Consider the following 18,393-nt stretch of genomic DNA (forward strand, 5'->3'; position numbering starts at 1 on the left):
CTAACCTTATCCAAAAAAGCTTGTATTGCTGCTTCCTGATTTGCCATATAAGCAATGTATCTATGTCTCCCAATGGAAGCAATTATCTGAGTCTCTTTTTCCAGAAGTTCACACAGAGCAGCTTTCCTTTCAGCTCCAGTAAAAGATTGGTTAATACGTGTAAGTTCTTCTTGCCGCCAGACTAGAGGAATAACACAATAGACTCTTGAGTTTTTAAAAATCCCATTTTGAAAGATCACATCCTGATGAGGAGTATTTTATTTTTACATCAATTTAAACAAAAGTATACACAGATAGAATCATTTCTATTGTACACCTGACGCATGAAAAAAGTGACGAAAGGGAAGCAGAGAGACTTAATAAAAGTAGAGTCAAAGAAACAGAAGCCAAAGGGAAACAGTACAGATGATGTCAAATTATAACTCCAAGTGAGCATTCATACTGCCTAGCATTGACAAAAATATGACTTGCACTTTGTGGCAGCCATGAGCGTGCACTGTTCACATCTCCCTTCAAGAGAGTACTTGTCACAACGGGTAAAGGTAATTGACAGTTCCAACTACAGCATTTCAGATCTGCTGCCTTGTTGAAGCTGAGGTCACACTCTGCCTACAAAGCTCTCATCAATGACCAAGCACCATGTGGGAGTCAGAGCCTGACTATATGTGCCCAACAGTGGACTTTTTTGTAGTCAATCATATCAGAGTCAATTGTTGGGCTGGCTTAGCCTTCCTTAGAGCGAAGACTTTCCATACCCCATCTTCTTTCCTTCCCTCTCTCAACTGATGAGGTGTCAAATCTCATCTCAAACTGAAGATTTCCTTTTCCTTCCTCTGCTCCCTCTCCCCTTTATCTTTCACTTCCAATTACATCCTGGTGTCTGCTTCCCCAAGGACCCAAATTGATATAGTTTTATGTAGAATTGTTGATTTCAGTCATTTCCTTCATTCACTTAGGTGCCATTTTCCATTTATTTACAAAACTCTAAATTATAGTCACAAATGTTATAAAGTAATTGCATTTACTGTTTATTCAAACTAATGCATTATGTTATAATAATATTTATGATATTTTAAAGCCCTGGTTACTATCAATAAAAAATGTGCTGCGCAAACTTAAATAAATCAAAATTTCCAAGCTCAGATAGATACATGCATTTTACCAAGTTTTCCATTTAATTTTTACATATACTAAATTTGGAAAAGAAAACTCTTTTGCATCCCACATTTCAAAAATGTCAACCTTATTTACATTAACAAAAGAATAGGGTTGGAAATAACTTGAGAAATTAAATTGTTCAACCCCACCTTTAAGAAAGTATCCTTCTCTTAGCAGCTTGAACAGGTTTAATTTGCCCGCCCTGGTTCTAATACTAGCCTGTGAGGCAACATGGCGTCAGTTTGTTTCTTGTGCCACATGGTATTCCTTTAGGTATGTGAAGGGAGCCATCACCCCCCACTTATGTTTTATCTTCTCTAGACATAAATATTTCTATTTCTTCAATTGTGCATCATTTGACTCATTTTCTGTCCATGTAAGTCAAGCTCCTCTGATTTATCATAGTACCTCTTAAGATATGGCATACCAAATTTCTGTCAAGATAGAAGCTTCTATACAAACTGCTACCTCCCCTCTCCTATGTCACTGCTAAAACGATAAAAGAAATATGAAAGATGGGAGAAATGAGAGAGACCTGAATCAGTACTAAAAATCTGAAAGGAGTTTATCCCTATGTAAGAAACCCTGGGGAATTTCTAAAAGATATAGTGCAGATACTACCAAATAAATGAAAAACTGTCAAAAAGGCACACAAATGTTAACCAAACTTCTGCTTCTCATCTCAGAAAGTGAACATCATAGCAGAAGATGGGAAACCCCAACTTAAGCAACTTGGAGCTAGAGAAAAGGGTAGCCTATCAAGCTATTTGATAGTTTACCATGCTTTAAGAAAGTCTTTGAAAAACTTTCAGAAGAATGCCTAACATTTCAAATCACTGCAGAAGATAGTAACAACTATGAGTTTATGCAAAAAAAGAAAAAATATTTTAAATAGTGCAGAAAGCAAGATGAGAAAAGCAAAACAAAGCGTAACAGTTATGTTTAAAATATGAAATGATTATACAGGTATTTTTCTGTTGAAAATAAGATAATTTTGTAGAATTCTAGTGACATGATGTTTTCAGATGGCACACTTGAAAAAAAGTGACACGAAAGGTGAAATTTAAAAGGTTAGCAGATATGAACAAAAAAGAAAGCAGAAATAGCAATATTAAAACATAAAACTGGGGGGAGAACCTCAAAACTCAGGTCTTTTAGGTACAAGGTGATTTTATGATGAAAGGTCTGACTGTCATGAATGTTTATATAGGAAATCATATACCATCAAATATGTTTTTAAAAAATTCTATCAATTATAAACACAATGTTGGAGAGTATGTTTTATATTATTTAAAAAATAGATAAAATAAAAATGCATTAATCTATGACAGAGCCAAGTAAAAAAAATTAAAAGCATATTTGAACAATGATTTTTAAAAAATTAAATTGTCATACATCAAGCTCTGAACACCAAAAGCTGAAAATGTAACCTCATTTTCCAAGTTCAATAAACCATTTATATAGACATATCATATTGTAGTAGAAACCAGAAATGTTACAAACTACATTTTTACCACAGAACAATTAAACTAGAACTAATAACAAAAGTTTATATAGAAATATTCCAATTGCTTGTTAATTGAAGAAATATCATCAAAAATAAGAATTTAATCAAAGAAAAGTAAAAAGTATAACAATATTAAGAAAAAAACACTACATGTGAAAATGCGTAGGATGCAACCAAAATTTCAGCAAGGGAAACTTGGGGAAATTTGGCATAAATAATCCTCAAATGTCAGTCATGTACCTGTCAAAAGTAGGAGGGATTTATAAAAAACTGTAATGTTTGTAATAATCAACCACAAGTCTTCTCTGAAAGAGCATGTCTTCTGGGTACTTTGCCCATTCTTCATGACTAAAGATTACTGAGAACAGTTTTGGTCATTACTCTCATACCTTGGAATATACATCTAGACTGGCAACCCAAACTCACTTAAGCCATGTTTGTGCTATGCTCTCCATAGACATGAAAGCAAAACAGGTTGAAACTGCAGCCCACTGCTCATTATTCTGAACAAATATTCCCAAAGTCACTTTACTCATCAGCATGTATCATAAGTTTCAGTTCATTCCAGGTTTTTTTGGATTTTCTGAACTATTCCTAAAAATACTTAGTGCCACATTTTATAGTTCTCCTTATTTATTGTGCCTCTCACATGTGGTTTTCAATTCGCAGAATAAATTCTGTCCTTGCACTTCCACAAGCAGGATACTCGTGGATTCCTCCCCATAGACAGTAGGCTTCTCTTCCATCCACAGAGGTTTACATAGCTTTAGCTTTATTCAACATACTCTCCCACTTCTCACAAACCATGTCATCCTTTCATTACACACAGTCCTTTTCAGTGTGGACTTATCAGCTGGTTTACCACTGGAGGGCTACATTTACTTAATAAACCATCTAAATCTTTCAGATGGAGATTATTATTAGATTATGAGAATAATGAAGCTTTACAGTCTCATGAACTACATCCTGGCCATAGAATCAAACCAATTTTTTCTCTGAATTCTAAGAAGCGTATTTCTCTGATATGGTTATTATAATTGCCCAAATCCTATCACTTCATTCCCAATTCAAAACACTCAATAATTTTTGAGCAATTATTATGTGAAAGGACACTGGTTCTATGGTTCATAAAAAAGCAAGAATAACATAATTCCTTCTTAGAGGAACTAATATGTTTCCCTGCCTCTCCTTGGCTGGACATACTATAAAATCCTTCCACAGGAACAGAATTTCTACTTCTCTTTTCATTTATCTTCACCTAAAAGCCCAACATTTTCACTATTAGGCTTAAAGACTTCCTTTGAGTAGATCTATTCTTGGCAGATTACTTACCCTTGGTCTTCCATTATATACAATTCAATCAAGTAAAATATACTCTTGCATTGTTATATTCCAGACATGATTACTTTCTCACTAAGTTTTAGGAATAATTCATATAATTGGAAACTATATTAGCCTTCTTCTAATAAAAATTTCAGGTTTACTTTAAAATCAGTCTCTATGCATTAGAAGATAAATATCTGAGGCCATAAGTATTGTATCTGGCCACTGCCTTTCATAATATCTAGTTTTATAGTTTTATCAGAGTATTTCTTTCTCTTCTCAAATTTCAATTTCAATTTGAATTCATCTTGGTCAGGTCTAACGCTTGCCAGTCATGTTCTTTAAAAGAATCCACTCTGTCCTTTATCAGGAATACATCATTCAGAAACTGTACAGCATGGTCTGTCCAGCAAGAAGATTTATAAATTTAAAAGCTAAATTATGTTTAGCAAAAAGATTGTAAATTTAAGAGCTAAATTATGTTATGAAAGTCTAAGAAATCTATGATTGATGAGTTTGTTATTTAAGAGCTGATAACTTTACCAACCAAAAGAACTTTAAGAACTATGATAAAATCTATATACCAAAAAGCAGTTTATGAATGAAGAGAAACATTGCTGGCTTGCAGAAATAACTGAGACAATTTATCCGATACGATCATATCAGATAGTCTGATAACTGAGACTATTTATCTGATACAATTATATCAGATTATATGGATGTACTGCAAAAGTGAATAAAAATGGAATGATATTAGCAATCCTATTTTATTTCCCAGTTTTACAATAGAAACCTTTAGAATCAATAATAAATTTGGGTAGAGCACTAAGTTATTATTTTAGCTATTCTCAAAAAAAATCAAAGAATAATATACTACTGTTCTAGATAAATATTTAAGTCTTGGATGAATCTGGAGATACATAAGTGTGTATTCAAGTACACATACTCATATCCATTCAGATCCTCCATTTTCGTTAGATTATCAGTAGGGCTTTTAAAAAGGAAACAACCCAACCAAGCTGACGAGAAATGAAAATAAAAGACCTTAATTCCAGTAAAATTCTCTATTAGATGAATAACTTCCCTGTAAATCTATAGTAAGGGATGAAATATGTCAGTAAAAAGCACTATTTCCCAACTAGTAACAAAGAATAGAAAAACAGAAGACACAGGAACAGCTAAACAAAACTGATTTTATATCTAATCTGATGGTTTCCAGAACTATACAGAAGAGACACTGGGTGAGGACAAGAGAGAGTCTGACTCCTTTCCTAAAATACATGTTCTCTAAAGGATGATAATAAAAAAATTGAGATGCTATATTACTTTACTAGGGCTTCCATAACAAAGTACCATTGGTTGGGTGGTTTAAACAACAGAACTTTATTTCGTCAAAATTCTGGAGGCTAAAGGTCCAAGACTAATATGTCAACAGGCTTGGTTTCTTCTGAGGGCTTCTCAGCTTGGCTTACAGTTAGTTATCTTCTGGTATCTTCATATGATTTTCCCTCTACATATGCCTGTGTCCTAATCTCCTCTTCTTATAAGTACACCAGTTATACTGGATTAAGGCCAACCTGTATGACCTCATTTTTTCTTAATTATCTCTTTAAAAGCCCTCTCCAAGTACAGTCACATTCTGAGGTAATGAGGGTTAGGATTTCAACATATGGATTTGGGGGGAACATAAGTCAGCCCATTACAGATATCGATAACCACAAATATTTTTAAGCAAAAGATATTAAAGGAATTGGTTCATTTGAAAAAATTGATTTACTTTGTCTTCTCATCTTCCTAGACAGACCACCTGATTTCCAGGGTTTGAAGTTCAACCATAAAATGAAAGGAGAATAGGACTAGCATCTAAAGCCCATATTCATTTTAAATTTCTGAAACCTGACCTTGTAATTTCCAAGCAAGAAATAGCAGAACATACAATATTTTGTCTACCATTGGCAGTTTTGATGCATCTGCATGTTAAAATTCTCATCACAGACTAGAAGTCTAACTGGAGAGAACCAAGCAAGATTCCAACTAACAGCCTCTCTTGAACAGTTAAGACAGTGGTGTGTACAGAGAAACGTAGTCAAAAAGTAGAGACTCAAGCCCAATCTGTGCTGTCAAGAGAGGTTTCTGGAAGATCATTACTCCAATGCTGAGTCTGAGATAAGAGTCATTCAGGCAATGAAAGGTAGAAGGATATTCCAGATGACAAACACGGCATGAGTGATAAAGTCAGGGAGCCACACAAACAGCTGGAAGTCAGGACTCTTGAGAGATTCAGCTGGAGAGGTATAAGGAGTCCATCTCCCGGACATGATTGTGTAGGTGAAGAAACCACGAAAGGGTTTTACGTTAGATTGATATTTTTGATAAATCACTCTGGCCACAGTATGGACCACCAATTACTTGAAACTGGAAGAAAGGAAAAATTCAGATTTTTCAGTCAGATAAGTCTGACTCTTATCTCAGACTCAGCATTGGAGTAATGATCTTCCAGAAACCTCTCTTGACAGCACAGATTGGGCTTGAGTCTCTACTTTTTGACTACGTTTCTCTGTACACACCACTGTCTTAACTGTTCAAGAGAGGCTTTTAGTTGGAATCTTGCTTGGTTCTCTCCAGTTAGACTTCTAGTCTGTGATGAGAATTTTAACATGCAGATGCATCAAAACTGCCAATGGTAGACAAAATCTTGTACGTTCTGCTATTTCTTGCTTGGAAATTACAAGGTCAGGTTTCAGAAATTTAAAATGAATATGGGCTTTAGATGCTAGTCCTATTCAGACTAGCCGTGAACATACAGAAATATGTACCCAACAGTGATAATAATGCTTTCCAACACAGTGACATGCACTGAATCCCTGATCTGACAGGTTATTTTCAGAAAGACTTCTCAGCCAAATAAAAAATCCTACACACCCTTTGAAGCCTTCCCTAACAACTTCTCAACACCCTGGCACAGAAGTCATCTACCTAACTCTGCTGAGTGTTTAGCACTTTACTTATTTTTCTATTAAAGCAATTATCCCTTCTACCTTGTACAATGACCACTGTGAATGTGACTTAGCCTTGCTACCAAGTAGCTGGTTTGTAGCATAATTAATTGGTACGTAGTAATTGTCCTTAGTAAATATTTATTAAATAGGGAAAATAATGATAAAGGTAACTTCAAGTCTAAAGAGATTCGGTAAAAATAAACATGAATCCTTTTTATAATTAACACTATCATATTGAGTACTTAGGAAATATGAGACAGAATCTTGACTGTTTTACAGATTTCATTTAATTTGCCCTTTACTCTCCTAGGACTACACTATACTCTTGAGGAGGTAGAAAGTCAAGAATAATGAAGGCACATGCTCTATCAGGACTCCTGGGCTTTGGAGTAGTCCTTAGGATATTTCAAAGGACCTTAGTTGTGTGCAGGTAATAAGCTTATATATAATTTATTGTATTCAGCCTGATAAGTGTTATTAGAACATTGGTAAATTGAGAAAAAGTTCTGCAGCATCACCTTGCCCAAGGATGAGTGATATGGTTTGGCTGTGTCCTCACCCAAATCTCATGCTGAATTGTAATCCCCAAAATTGGGGGAGGGACTTCATGGGAGGTGACTGGATCATGAGGGTGAATTTCCCCCTTGCTATTCTCAAGATAGTGAGTTCTCATGAGATCTGGTTGTTTAAAAGTGTGTAGCACCTCCTTCTTCACTCTCTCTCTCTCCTCCACCATATGAAGTTGGTGTTTGATTCCCCTTCACCTTCTGCCACGAAGTTTCCTGAGGCCTCCCCAGCCATGGTTCCTGTACAGCCTGTGGAACTATGAGTCAATTTAATCTCTTTTCTTTATAAATTACCCAGTATCAGATAGTTATTTATAGCAGTGTGAGAACTGGTTAAAACAATGAGGAAAATACTATATGGTCAATTTCAAAGACTCATGGCATAAGTCCTATTTTGGTATAACAGAGAACCCTGGTAAGAACTCACACTCCTTAGAATAGGACAATTGGAACTCTGTGAAGTGATGTGCAGGTATTCATTTACAGCTAAACCCACCATTAATCAAGACATTATTAGAGTATGCCTGTGATGACATTTTGTCTTAAATCATATGTAGTAACTAATAGTTCCTGTTCTTAATAGAGGATATTATCACACCAGAGAATTTTTCAAACCTAGCAAAAGTGTAAACTATGCTTGTGTTTAATCTTTTTTAAAACACAATTTCCATGTCCTCTATTCACCAATAGAGCAAGTAAAGTAAATCATTAAGAGCAGAAATGCCAATATGGCTACAACTTACAAACTTGCCGAACTTCAGTAGAATATTAGCTAACAAGGCACTTTTGGCTGTCACATGTATACACACTTCCATATGTGTATACTGCTTTCATAGTAAAAGCTCTCACTATAGAAGTTACCCATGGGTGAGAGTATTTTAATATTTTTGTCATATAGGATTCATCCAAAGGCCTTTTTAGGTGATTTCCTTTCAGAGTAGTTTGAAATAAGTTAAAACCAATTACCAGCAGTAACTATATCATTAAACAGTAGAACATAAACTTTTATTAATAGTCTGAAAAAATTTTCTATTATTAAACACGTGGACAGCATAACAAACAATTTTCTAAAAGAAAAGCTGAGCTCAGTGGCTCATGTCTGTAATCCCAGCACTTTGGGAGGCCGAGGCGGGCGGATCACGAGGTCAGGAGATCGAGACCACGGTGAAACCCCGTCTCTACTAAAAATACAAAAAAAAAAAAAATTATCCAGGCGCGGTGGCCGGCGCCTGTAGTCCCAGCTACTTGGGAGGCTGAGGCAGGAGAATGGTGTGAACCCAGGAGGCGGAGCTTCCAATGAGCCAAGATCACACCACTCCACTCCAGCCTGGGTGACAGAGCAAGACTCTGTCTCAAAAAAAAGAAAAAAAAAAAAAAAAAGAAAAGCTGAGCTCACAAGAAAGTACAGTAAACCCCTGCAGGTCAAAAAGCAAAATCAGGAAGGTAGAATCCGTGGTGGGAAGTAGGTACTGACAGCTTCAAGAGCCCTGAGCACATTTGCTAGCAGCTGCTTCCAAAGGCAAAGGGCCTAAAGGCCATGGAAGAAGTGAACAGATGAAAAGGTCTTGAAACTTAGAAACGTAAGAAAATGTGACTGAGTCCCTACTCCCATCTTCCACCCTACATACACACAGAATCAGGAAACTCAAAAAGTCTACCTTCAGTACACACAAAAAATACCCATAGGCCAAGAAAGAGCAATCAGTATGAGGCCTGTTTGGGGAAAATTGCCTTACCCCAAGCCTTGCAAGAATCCCAAACAAATAAGAAAAATATTACAGCTCATATAAGTTTGCAATGCAATGTTTAAAAATACTGAAGAGAGTTCATATATCCACCAGAAAACATATATAAGAAATATTAATCACAATTTTATTCATAAAAGTCAAAAATGTTGAAGTAACATTTAGCAACTGGAAAATGAATAAATTGTGGTTATATTTATACAATGGAATCCTATGTGGCAATTTAAAAGAACTAGCCCTATAAGCAACAAAATGGATGAATCTCAGATATAACCTTGAGGCAAAGAAGCCAGAAATAAAATATACTACAAAATGTATGAAATGAAGCTCAATAACAGGCACAATTTATCTATGGTGATAGAAGTCAGACTAGTGGTTACCTTGCAGGAGTGGAAGTGGGATGCGGACCTATGTATAACATGAGAAAACATTCTGGGGCATAAATATATCCTACCTTTTAGTAAGGGTAGTTGCTATATATATGTCTGCATATGTAAAAAGTCATAAAGCTGTACACTTAAGCCTTGGCATAAATCCTATTTTGATATAACAGAGAACCATGGTAAGAACTCATACTCCCTGGAATAGAATAATTGGAACTCTGTGAAGTGATGTGCAGGTTTTCCTTTACAGCTAAAGTCATTTACAATATGTAATATAGAGTAGGATATTACTCTCATATTTTTTAAATATGAAGAAAGATACTACATGAGTAAAAATCAGCAGGAATGTAGACTTCTCAAGAAATTCAGATAACAAAGTTATTTTATTTAAAACTATAAAATATATACTAAAATGGAAAAAATATTTAAAATATAATAAACTTCAAATGCATTTGAAAAATGCCAAATAAAACTTCCACATATTATGTTGATATTTTTTCATTTAAAACTTAGGAAATAGGTTAAACAGGAGTTTAGAGAAGCTCTGAAAGAAAATTAGTATGCAAAAAGATACATATGAAGCAACTGTCCCAAAAGCAGCAAAAAAAAACCTAAGAGATAAAAGTATAAAATGAAAAACAGTGTTAAAGATGTCAACATATGTCTGCTAGGATTTTCAAGATGAGAAACTAGAGAGAATGGAGAAAAGTTAATATCAGAGATAGTGGCTAAGAATTATCCAGAATTTATAAAAATCACATATTCTCAAGCACATAATGCAACAAAATTCCAAGGAGGATAAAAATAAATGAAGGGAAATTTAAATTCATAATAGTAAACAGATAAGTATAAAAAAGAAATAAATCTTTAAAAATAATAAGAGGAGCAAATATAAAACAAACAGTGAAAGATGACAAATTTATATCCAACCATATTAATAATCACATTAAATGTAAATAGTCTAAACATCCAAATTAAAAGGAAGAGATCATCTAATTGGATTTTTAAAATAAGATCCAGTTATATGTTGCCTACAAAAAACACATTTTGAATATAAAGACACAAAGAAGTTAAAAATTACAAAATAGAAAAAGATAAACTAACAGTGATCAAAAGGAAAATGGAAAGGACATATCAATATCAGGCAAAGTAGATTTAACAGCAAAAAATATCATAAGGAATAAGGAAGGTCATTTAAATAAAGGACTCAATTCATCAACAAGACATAGTAATGCTAAATGTTTTTACATCTAATAAGAAAGTTTCACAATACATGAAGCAAAATCTGATAAAATTGAAAAGACAAATAGGAAAATTCACAATTACAGTCTGAGATTTCAATACCCCCTCACAATAATTGATATACAAATAAATGGGAAATTTATAAAAATAAAGAAAATTTAAACAACATTATCAACTAACTTGATCTAATGGCCATTTATTGATCACTACACCCAACCATAATAGAATGTAAATTCTTCCTACATGCACACAGAATATTCTCCAATGTAATTTGTATTCTAGTTGTTAAAATAAGTCTCAATAAATTTAAAAGAACTCAAATTGGCCGGGTGCATTGGCTCACGCCTGTAATCTCAGCACTTTGGAAGGCAGAGGTGGGCAGATCACCTGAGGTCAGGAGTTCATGAGCAGCCTGACCAACATGGAGAAACGCCATCTCTACTAAAAATACAAAATTAGCCTGGTGTGGTGGCAAGTGCCTGTAATCCCAGCTACTCAGGAGGCTGAGGCAGGAGAATCACTTGAACCCGGGAGTCAGAGGTTGTGGTGAGCCAAGATCATGCCATTGCACTCCAGCCTGGGCAACAAGAGCAAAACACCATCTTGGAAAAAAAAAAAAACCTCAAGCCTCAAATTATACAAAATTACATTCTCTCATTACAATAAAATTAGAAATCAATAACTGAAAGATATCTGAAAAATCCCCAACTATTTAGCAATTAAATAACCAACTTCTAAGTATCCCATGGGTCAAGAAATAATCAAAAGGATAATTAGAAAGTATTTTGAACCTGAAAGAAAATTTCAACTCAACATATCAAAATGTGAGGATGCAGCTGAAGCAGTACTTAAGGGAAAATTTACAGCACCAAACACCTATAATTAGGAAAGAAGAAAGGTCTCAAATCAAATGACCTCAGCTTCCACCACAGGACTAGAAGAGGAGTAAACTGAACCAAAGGTAAGCATAATGAAGGAAATAAATAACAATAGAAATTAACAAAGTGGAACAGAGAAAAAGAACTGGGAAAAATCAGGGGAAGAGTAATAAAACTGATAAATCCCTAGGCAGACTGATCAGGAAAAAAAGAAGGAAACACAAAATTACCAGTATCAGTAATTGAGGTAACATCACTATAGATCCTATAGGTATTAAAAGGATAACATGGAACATTATTAACATCTTTATGCCAATAAATCCAACAACTCAGAAAAAAATTACCAATTCCTTTAAAGACAATAACTATCAAAGCTTACTCAATGATAAATAAGTCACATGAATGCCCCTATATTTATTAAAGAATTGAATTTATAGTTTAAACCTTCCCACAAAGAAAATTCCAGACCTAGTTGATGTCACTGTTGAATTCCTAACATTTTATGAAGAGATCCTACTAATTCTACACGAACTGTTTTAGAAAATTGAAGAGCACAGAGGAGATTAGCATTATCCAAATACTAAAACCAGGCAGTAACATAACAAGGAAAAAAAGTCACAGATCAATATCCCTTAGGAATGTAGATGCAAAAATTCCAAAACAAAATTTTGGCAAATCAAGTTTGACAATATATAAAGACAAGGCATTAACAGGGCCTTTGGGGATGTGATTAGGTAATGAGGGTGGAACCCTCATGAATGGGATTATTGCCCTTATTAAATAGACCCAAGAAAGCTCTTCATCCTTTCCGCTATGTGAGATCACAGTGAGAAGGCACCATCTATGAACCAGGAAACAAACCATCCCCAGACACTGAGTCTGCTGGTGCCCTTGGAGTTCCCGGACTTGAGAACTCTAAAAAATAAATTTCTGTTATTTATGTCTATGGCATTTTGTTATAGTAGCCTGAATGGACTACGATCTTAACAAAGATACAAAGGCAATGCAATGGAGAAATGACAGTGTTTTCAACAAATGCTAAAGGAACGACTGGATGTTCAAAAGCAAAAAGTTTAAACATTCATCTCAACACATATCTCACATCTCATACAAAATTTATTTCAAACTGGATGTTATACCTAAATTCAAAATATAACACTATAAAACTTCCAGAGCACATAGGAGAAAAGCTGTGTGACCTTAAGTTTGGTGATGAGCTTTTAGATATAACACCAAAAGCATGATTCACACGAGAAGAAACTAATAGGACTTATTGAAATTAAAAACTTTTGCTCTAAGAAAGACACTGTTAAGAGAATGAAAAGACATGCCAAAGACTGAAAGAATGGAAACCTGCCTGAGCGGGGAAAGGGTAGATCCTCTGAACACACCCTCACCTCTCAGTTCCTTTCCTCACCACTAGCTGCTGTTTCTCTTCTGTACTCCTTTGGGAGATGAGTGAATGAGAAGGGGTAGTTCTTACTCACCCCACTCTCCAGGCCTCTCAGATGATTCAAACTCACCATCCTGAGGATCTTGAGCTGAACCGCAACTCCCCTGGCCCAAGACAGATGTATCTGCACTCTAGGTAGCCACTTAGGGATAATCTAGCTGTTCACTTCAAGCTTCTTTCTGACAAGATCCCTTCATTTCTATAGCTGGTCCTATTAAACAGGACCAAGAGCACCTCAAATTGCCCTGTTGCAGGCTCAATCTCTCTTATGTTCTCTACTGTATAGTCCCCTTTTGATAGAAAACAAAGATACATCTCTGTTTTAAAAATCCTGGGAGTGCTATAAATAATGCAGCAGCACTCTCCAATATCAAAGAAGTCTGAAAGCCCTCCTCTAGTTCTCTAGGTTTCCTTGTTTGGACTCAGACCCCAGTCTACCATCCTGGTCAAGGTTCAGGCAACAATCCTCGTTGTCCCCCAAACACAGGGAACATTTCCAAGCTCACCAGGAATACTCCCTTGAAGCTCCTTTCACTAGGCATTTGGTCAGAAAATAACACAACCTACCCACCCCAACCCCAAAGCATAGCAATGGCTCTCTCCAAAAAAAACCTACCTTACTAACCTCTTCAAATCTCTCCTAGCCCTTCTTATATGTTTTATCTTGCTAAGTGACCCATGAGCCAAGAAATAGGTCCTATTTTACTTGGTTTGTAAATTCTTTATGAGGGAGAGAGAGATTGACTCTCATTGACTCTGGTATCCTGATATCTCACCTATTGGAGCCTCAGTCAAAAATAAGGCAGGGTGATAGCACCCTCCAGAAGGGCTAAAATGAAAAAGACAGAAGCATCCAATGTTGGAGTGGATGACAGCAATTAAAACTCTGATACTCTTCCATAGGAGTTTAAAATGGTACAACCTCTAAAAAACCATCTGGCAGGATTTGCTAAAGCTGAATTACGTATATCCTATGAACCAGCAATTTCACTGCTAGGTTTACACCATGAGAGAAATGTGTGTGTGTGTGTGTGTGTGTGTGTGTGTGTGTGTGTGTGTGTGTGTGTGCATGTGAGTATATATACATATACACAAGTAGTACTACTACAAACATCTTTTGGTGAATATATATACATATACACATATTTGCCAAAAAGTAGTTGGGGGGGCAGGGAGGAGGGGTGGGAAGGACCAAATCCACAGTAAAATGGATACATAAGTTATGGCACATCCATGCAATGGCATACAAAGGGCAACTACTCACAACAGCAAGGATCGGTCTCATGACATAATATTGAATTTTGAAAAACAAACAAAAAATTATATTCTGCATAATTCTGCCTATATAAAATTTTTAAATAGACAAAACAACCCCAATTATTCTATTTAGAATATGGGATTCTTAGCACCTTTTTTTCCAAGTAATGGCCCTAGTGACAATTCAGAACGATAAAAGAGATCACCCTCAACATACTGCTATAAAAAGACATGAAAATCAAATATTATTGCCTGGAGATAGCCTCATCTTTGACATATTACCTTATACAGCTAAGTTTATTTTCTTAAATTGATATCATTTTGCTTTTATTACTGAAGAACAGACTACCTCGAGGAAAAGTTAAGTTTCATATTATGAATTATAGCTCAAAGTATACAATTATCATTACGAGCCACAAGAGGGCAGCAGCTCCAAGGAATGGAGTTATGAATATGAAATGAAGAAAATTACAGAAGAGCAATATAAATTATTGAGCTTGTAAACCACAGATTTTTTAACAGAACTTAAAAATTATTATTCCAAGGCTTTTAATCTGGAATTTTAGGACTAGAAAAACCCGAAAGATGTCTCTTTTATATAAGAAACTTCATGTATTTCATTTTCCTCCATATATAAATCATATGTGGACTTATATAAAATATATCTGTTCTACTTTAGTATGAAAATTCTGTATAAAATCATTTGCCATAGAACAATAGCTCACATATGTATAGGTCCTTGTACTTTTTAAAATACTTTCATAAATGTAATATTTTATACTTTTTACTCTATTAAGCCCTCTGAAGTAGACAGGCCAAAAATTATTAATTCCTTTTGATAGATGAAGAAATTGAGGTTTAGGAGAAGTGAGAAACTTGTCCTAATTAACACCACTAATAAGTAGAACAGGCAGAAGCTCATTCAACATATTTTCTATTTTGCACAGTTGTCTGTTAACCACACAAAGATAACAATGGTATCCTTTAGTCACATATGAATTTAGAATATTATTTTAACAGAGCTCTGCTCTAACAGAATGTTAGTTTTAAACTTGTCAATAAGACTTTTCATAGATACCTGGCTAACGATGTTCTCTATTGAAGTACTGACACTTAATAATCTTTGTTATCATCTGATAGAAAAAATGGAAGTAGAAGTGAAGTTTAAAGTAAAATAAGCAGTATTTCCAGAGGACAATGATTAGGATAAAATGGAAAACAGACACACAATTCTAGGGAGCAGGCTTAACAGTTACCTCAAATACTACCATAGTAGTTGTAAATATTTACCATAAGCTATAAATATTCCTAAAGCCACTCAATTTTTACGTTACCAGGAAAATGAATTTATTAATATTGTTTATTAGCCCTAATGTTTAATTATATTATTTTTGGTAAATAGCACATTATCTTATAGCTATAAAAACAGACTCAATATCTGATGCTTAAAAATGTATCCAATTAGAAAGGAAACTGCAACTTGAGGAACAGAACATATAACATCCACAAAAAAAATAGTATGTAATGAAACAAACGAATGGAAGAAAATTTGCTTAGTGTTATAAATAATCAGAGAGAGATCAAAAACTTATTTCCTTGGACTAAAATATCCCATTCAACTACAAAAGCCAATTGAGGCTATTTCTAGGTTTTAAATTTTTCTGTGTCTTCATAAGGGTCTAATTTCTCCACTCTCAGATATCTGGTGTATTAAATAACTCTTCTGCTCCAGTTATTTCCACCTTACCAGGTACTGCTGGCAAAGCAGAAGCTAGAGACAGTTGCATTAGTATAACCCTGGATTTCTTCCTTTCATTCATTCATTCATTCATTTTATGAACATTTGTTGGGCATATGAGCTAAGCACAGTAAAAGGCAGCTCATCAAAAAATAAATGAATTATTCCCTCATGGTAGAAATAAATGTTAAACAAAAGATGTATTATTACTAAAGAAATAACTGAGACTGAAAAAAAGATGTAGTATTACCAACTGTGGTGATAAAAATGAAAAGTTTCAGGTGCAATGAGGACCATAAGATGACAAAAGAATATCCAACTTATGTTGTCATTCACAAAAACCTTTAAGCAGGTGACATTTAACCTGAGATCCAAAGGTGGGCAATGGAGAAACACCTCCAAGAAGGGGAATCGTGTATCTACTGCCTGGGTAAAGAGTGCCTGGCTTGTTCAAATAACTGAAACTTTTAATTTATCCATGACTAGCACACACACTGTAGAAGAAATAAGGTATAAAAGTCAAGGTGTAGAGAATATACATTTATATAGTATTATTAATAAGGGGGAATTTTTAAAATATTGCCAAGCCCCTTCTCTAAAGAGCAAAATCAGACAGGATGCTGGATTGAGGGATTAAAGAACAGCTCAACTCTGAGTTCAAAATTCCCAAACCACAAGAAAACTAGATTACACAGTACTTTCTCTCTTTATCTCACATGAATGAGGATCAAATGAAATAATATACTAAAACTGCATAATTCACAAAGCAGTATGTACATTTTAATTGTTAATATAAAAGCATTTCTAATTTCATTTCAGCCTTAATTCTTATTCCAAATATAAAGTGGTATTCATCTTTCAAAATTCTCTACTGCAAATTTCCAAGACATCTCCCTAAAATAATAACACCTTCCTTTTGTCTGCAGTAAATCTGTTTTTCCTATTAATGAAAAATTTAAAAATATTTTTTGCAAAGCCTGTGTCAAACTTACATTCTAATGCATTATAAAGAAATTCAAAATCTTCATTTGTTTTAGGATTATGCCTCCGGTGATAGTCCAATTTTATCCATTCTTCTTTTTCTCTTATCTTCTTTAGTTCTTGCTGTGTTTCCCATTCCAATCTTAAGCTTTTCTGTCTTCTTAAATTCTCTACGAAGATTTTAGCATGCCATTGCCTGTAGTAAGTCTGTATCACTATCACCTATCGTTAAATTAAAAGGAAATAGAAAGTGCCTATCATCAACTTTTTGATCAGACAATAAAGGCAATGATGATTATTTCAATTCCAATTCCACAACAAAATAACTGAGTCTAGTCTTAGCTCCAAATACATATTTTCACAAACACTAACATAAAAAACATGTATAATGCATGTGACTGCTATTTGACTTTGATATCTCGCAAATATACCTTCACAGAAGGATGTTTGTACAATCCTTAACAGAATAGACTCTGGAGTAAAACTTAGTTTGAATCTTCCTTCTGCTACTCACTAGTTGTTTGATTGGATAAGTTACTTGCCATCTCTATGCTTTAGTACCCTCATGTGTAAAACAGTGATAATAAGAGTATACATATAAAGTGCTTAATCCAAGCCTGGTACATCATGAGTCCTCAATAAATACTATTATTGTTATAAATATTAATTATCTCCATCTTATCTTAAATGCCACTAGCTTAGGCTCATGTTTATAACAAAACTGTGTTTTCCTAAATACACATCAGGTAGGTATGTGTGGAAACCACCAAAGGCAGGTTAGATAAAATGGAGACTGAAGCAAATAAATATTTATTAACTTGTATGAAACATGAATATGTTTGAAAGTACACCATAGTACTAAACCCTCAAAAAGTTTATGATATAGCTGAGTTTATCATTTTTTTCTGAGAGTTTATAATTTTATTTATTAAACTCATAAATAAAAATAAAATGTGAAGAGGCCGGATCAAGACTGATGGTAGAGCTTATGCTGATGCATCCCTTACTCTCGTCCTAATGCCTAATAATTGTAGAAAAACTATGTAAAGCAGATATCGACAAAGATACTAGATCAAACTGAAGGGGTCCCCCAAAAGAATAGAAACTTTGAAGAATCCCTTCAACAAAAGAGGCCAGTAGAATTAATTGAAGAAAGAGTCTGT

At 34.5% G+C, this 18,393-nt stretch overlaps 1 protein-coding gene across 4 annotated transcripts in view; it reads right to left on the reverse strand.

Annotated features, from left to right (window-relative positions):
* Positions 1-18,393, reverse strand: part of IQUB (IQ motif and ubiquitin domain containing) — an 82,958-nt gene that overhangs the window by 27,201 nt on the left and 37,364 nt on the right. For all 4 annotated transcript variants that reach the window (XR_010158979.1, XR_010158980.1, XM_003318749.7 and 1 more), the window contains exons 7-8: positions 17,242-17,452; positions 6-181 (exon numbers count right to left, since the gene is read on the reverse strand). Coding sequence is in view for 2 of the 4 variants with exons in the window: in XM_003318749.7 (XP_003318797.3) it covers positions 6-181; positions 17,242-17,452 (387 nt within the window). In the remaining 2 variants the exon portion in view is untranslated. The remainder of the gene's footprint in view (positions 1-5; positions 182-17,241; positions 17,453-18,393) is intronic.

The sequence above is a fragment of the Pan troglodytes genome, chromosome 6 (assembly GCF_028858775.2).
Source record: "Pan troglodytes isolate AG18354 chromosome 6, NHGRI_mPanTro3-v2.0_pri, whole genome shotgun sequence".
Classification (NCBI taxonomy): Eukaryota; Metazoa; Chordata; class Mammalia; order Primates; family Hominidae; genus Pan; species Pan troglodytes.